This window comes from Siphateles boraxobius, unplaced genomic scaffold (genome assembly GCF_051911475.1).
Source record: "Siphateles boraxobius isolate OS27281-9 unplaced genomic scaffold, OSU_SipBor_1 66, whole genome shotgun sequence".
NCBI lineage: Eukaryota > Metazoa > Chordata > Actinopteri > Cypriniformes > Leuciscidae > Siphateles > Siphateles boraxobius.
In genome coordinates, this window is record NW_027509193.1 from 9,182,832 (window position 1) to 9,186,973 (window position 4,142).

A 4,142-nucleotide genomic window follows, 5' to 3' on the forward strand; every position below is an offset into this window, starting at 1 on the left:
TATACATTTGGAGCCAGTGTTAGGACAACAATTATCAGTCAAATTCAATTTAAAAACATTTTGTCCTAACAAAACTCAAACGTCTTCTTGTCTGTTATTATCTATTCATCCTAGATCAATTAGGCCTAGTCAAAATCGTTGCATACATATAAAAATAATAACAATCAGCTCAAAATCGTAATTACAGTTATGGACTTGTTCTTTTTTTACTATTGCCAAATGCCTTCCGATTTAATTATAAGACTAAAGAAAACGTAATGAAAGGTTGTTCGTCTCTCCAAGCTAGGTTGTCATGAACTATTTCTTGGATTGTATAAAACAATATTGGAAAAATGAATAGGCCTAGGCCTAATTTAATATTCAAAACTTGTATTCTATTTGACAACCTTTGAATTTGATCACTAAATGTCTACTTTTTTCACAACTTCCTTTCACATCACTAAATGAAAACACTGCCGATGTAATACATAATTAGGAATTGGGTAATTTTCAAACTGTCCACGGTCTTATGCTACCGAATAAACGTTGTCACGTAGGGCAATCTTTTATTTAAAATGCACAGCTTTTTTAAAACACAGCAATTTTAAGCATCACAGTTTAGGTACATTCAACCATGCTTCAGAAGAAGAACAACAACATTTGTGCCTTTTCACTCGAGACAATATAACGACTAGACAACAAACAACATTAAAAACAAAACAACAGTAGCTACCTGTGCTTGATGTAACAGCTCCTCAACGGAATCCCTTTTAGAAGTTTTGTTTACTCGTGTGTGTCCGCAACTATTCTTAGTTACCTTCTGTCTAAAGAAGAAAACAATCGGTGTAACTCTCTAATAACCTAAAATATAATAAAAAATAAAAGATAGCCTATCGAAAATTACAAAATATAAGGTCATTAAAAAGTAGGCCAGAACTTAAACGACACAAATAAACTGTGTCCATGCCTGTGTGAATTTGACAAGTTTACACAGAATGGCCAAAGACGTCTTTCCTTATTTCTTTACACCTTTTTTTGCTCTTCGTGCGAGGTATTAAATTGAAATCCCTTACATTTGCCTTATAGAACACGCATTGTTGTGAAACACCGTAGTAAGTTTTGACTGATCACTTCCTCACGTTAATCCATCAGAAGTAGCAGTTGCATGATCATTCCACTTGCAACGAATGATAGCTGCAATGATTTGTGCGCTCTTTTTAACTGTCTTACATAACATATTAGACAGTGAAACTTGTGCCAGGGTCCCTTGTCCGGTGTTCTCGAGTCATTCTTTTCATTTTCATCCTGCGATTTTGAAACCAGATCTTAACCTGGCGGTCGGTGAGGTTTATGCTCCGGCTAATCTCCAGGCGGCGCTCGCGAGTCAGGTACATGTTGAAGAGGAATTCTTTTTCCAGCTCTAAGAGTTGGTATTTGCTGTAAGGACATCGCTTCTTCCTCCCTTCTTTCGCCGACAGCCAGCCATTTGCAGCGTTTTCTAAAGTCAAGTCTTCAGATAAAAAGAGAAAGAGAGACAATGCTATTATTCGGTCGCCCTTCACACTGAGCAAATAGCCACTGAGCTTGACGCTCGCGGCCATTACCTGGCTGTGTCCGACATTTTATGACAGGAAATAATGTCAGCACAGACTTCGCACTGTGCCTGTGTTGCTTAGTGAGAGGGGGAGAAAGGGTAAAGTAACACATGAAGAGAAAGAGAAAGATGCACAAGACGAATAAACATTTTGTAGGTTAGTTTTGGCAGCAATTATCTCCGCTAAAGTGACTTACATCGTTTATATTTTGCACAAAAAATAAATAAATGGATGAATCCTAAGAAAAAAGTAAAATTAAAAAACAAATGAGTAGTATTGAAAAGTATTGGCCTTCACATTCCAAAAGTTTTAAACGCAACTTGTTCAGCTTTAAAATGTTCATATTTATAATGTAGCTTCCAATAACCTGGTTCTTTCTTAAACTGTTTTGATAACCCAATGTTTTTCACAATAGAAAAAGTGATAATAAAAAAAAAATAGTGCACATTTTGGGCAAAACAACTAAACTGCATGCATAACAACATATTCAAGATATGTGGGAAATAGCAAATAACTCTCAAACCTAAACCAAACACACACACACACACAGACACACACACACACACACACACACACACACACACACACACACACACACACACACACACACACACACACACACACACACACACAATTGTGTTTTTAATGTTTTATGAGGACTTTATACTGTACAAACTGTATATTCTCCCTACACTAACCCTACCCCTAAAACTACACATCACAGAAAACTGTCATAATTTTTACATTTTCAAAAAACATCACATATGATGTAGGCTATAAGCCGTTTTCCTAGGGACCAACAAATAGTATATATTTTTTGTCCCCATGTATAGGGTTTGCCAGGACACACACACACACACACACACACACACACACACACACACACACACGTCTTAGTGTACATGTAGGCCTCTGTCACGTTTTTTAGCGCCTAAAACGCAGTAATGGCTGTATTGACCTAAAAAGATAATAATAAAATATTATAATATAATATTAATATAATATTATTAGAAATATTCTCCTTATGCTACACCAATCACTAATTATATAGGCTAGTAAACCGCCAGTTCTGATAATAATAAAAAATGTCTTAAAGCAATACCACACCTGGCCCACACTACAGTTTTCAATTGACAATGGATCCTTCCGCTGTTTTGATGTTCTGAGAAACGACGTGCAATTTAGTCTGTCTAGGGTAATTCGGTGCAATAAATTCATTTTCGAGCCCTGGTTCTCTTTGTGTCTCAATGGCTACACCCTTCAATTGCTTTCGGAAAGGAAAAAATAAAACCTTGTTTTGGTCTTTGACGCGCTTGCTTTTTCCACCGCTATCTCTTTTAACCTTGTTTACCCACCTTGAGTCTTCTCTTTGTTAGTTTTGTCTTGCTCGGTAAAGTCTGTCTGGAGATTATCCGGCTCTGTGTCGTCTCTACTTCTCTGACTGATGCGAAGTGTGGTGATGATGCTCCTGCTGGTTCTGCTTTCAGTCCACTGACTTGGGTATTTAGTGCTTTCCATCGCTAAATAATGCGCAGTATCAGGCTTATTGTCAGTTTCTGACCAGGATGGCGCGGAGAAAGACTGACTGGGCAACTGTTGAGAGTCTGAGTGGGAAGACTGCGTCGGGCTCTCTGGATTCATGTCGGTATTAAGTGATAAGAGTTTGTGTCCGGAGTAAAAAGACGGTCCTGGGCGATGGTTGTCCGTACCATTCAGAGAGCCCATATCTGTCACGAATCTGCTGAAGGAGGAGATGTCGAGAGGCTGCCTGGCTTGCCCTGTCGGGTCCAGAGTAAAATAGAAGGGGTCCTCTTTTCGACCTGAAGCGGTGAAGGGGCACGCGCTGACATGAGGAACCTGGACGGGACTCAAGTGCTCTCTATCCCAGTTCACAGCTCCATGGAGAAACTGGTGACGCGGCAGAGCCATGGCTTACAGAACCGGGGATGTCTGACTCTGAATCTGCTTTACTGTCTGGAAGGCGATCAAACACACTGGGGTGGTGCCGCTATTTTGGACTTGGCAGTAGGGTCGTGAGCCTCCGTCTGCCCCACGCAAATGATCCTTTATACCTGGGCTATCGAAAGATTTCCCTTCAGACAGTGTGACAATCACCGCAGATAATCTCTTGGAGCATGACATTGCTGGAGCATATTTTGGGCCAAGGCAACAGTGTCCCCAACAATTGGCTTTTCAACCATGGCGCTGTACGTTTCCTTCTGCTGCGAGCTCAATGGGGACTGACTGGGGTTCACGGGCAAGCTCCTCCCCTTGCAGAACTGCTTAATTCAAGTGCTTCATCAAGCTTCCATCCCAAATCATTGCGATTTCACCTTTTTTAAACCAATACTACACCATGAAGAAATTTTGGCAAAAGGGACCGTGAAGACAATCGTATTGAAGATAAATAGTGTGTTTTTAAACAAATACTTGGTTGAGCACTGTGGTTTGCGTGAGGTATTTGATATTGTTAATAAATATTTAGCCAAATTTATTCATTTAATTTGCTGACATCAAATTATTGGCCCTGCCAAGCCTATATGTTTTAGACGATCTATAAACTGTCTA

The 4,142-nt window shown here is 39.6% G+C and overlaps 1 protein-coding gene across 1 annotated transcript; it reads right to left on the reverse strand.

The window, feature by feature from the left end:
• Positions 1-525: 525 nt before the first annotated feature.
• hoxb10a (homeobox B10a) lies at positions 526-3,908 on the reverse strand. The gene is made up of 2 exons (XM_077212080.1): positions 2,930-3,908; positions 526-1,489 (listed from the first exon to the last, which is right to left on the reverse strand). Exons 1-2 carry the CDS (start codon positions 3,501-3,503, stop codon positions 1,218-1,220), a joined length of 846 nt encoding a protein of 281 aa, XP_077068195.1. The 5' UTR covers positions 3,504-3,908; the 3' UTR covers positions 526-1,217.
• Between the last annotated feature and the right edge of the window lie 234 nt (positions 3,909-4,142).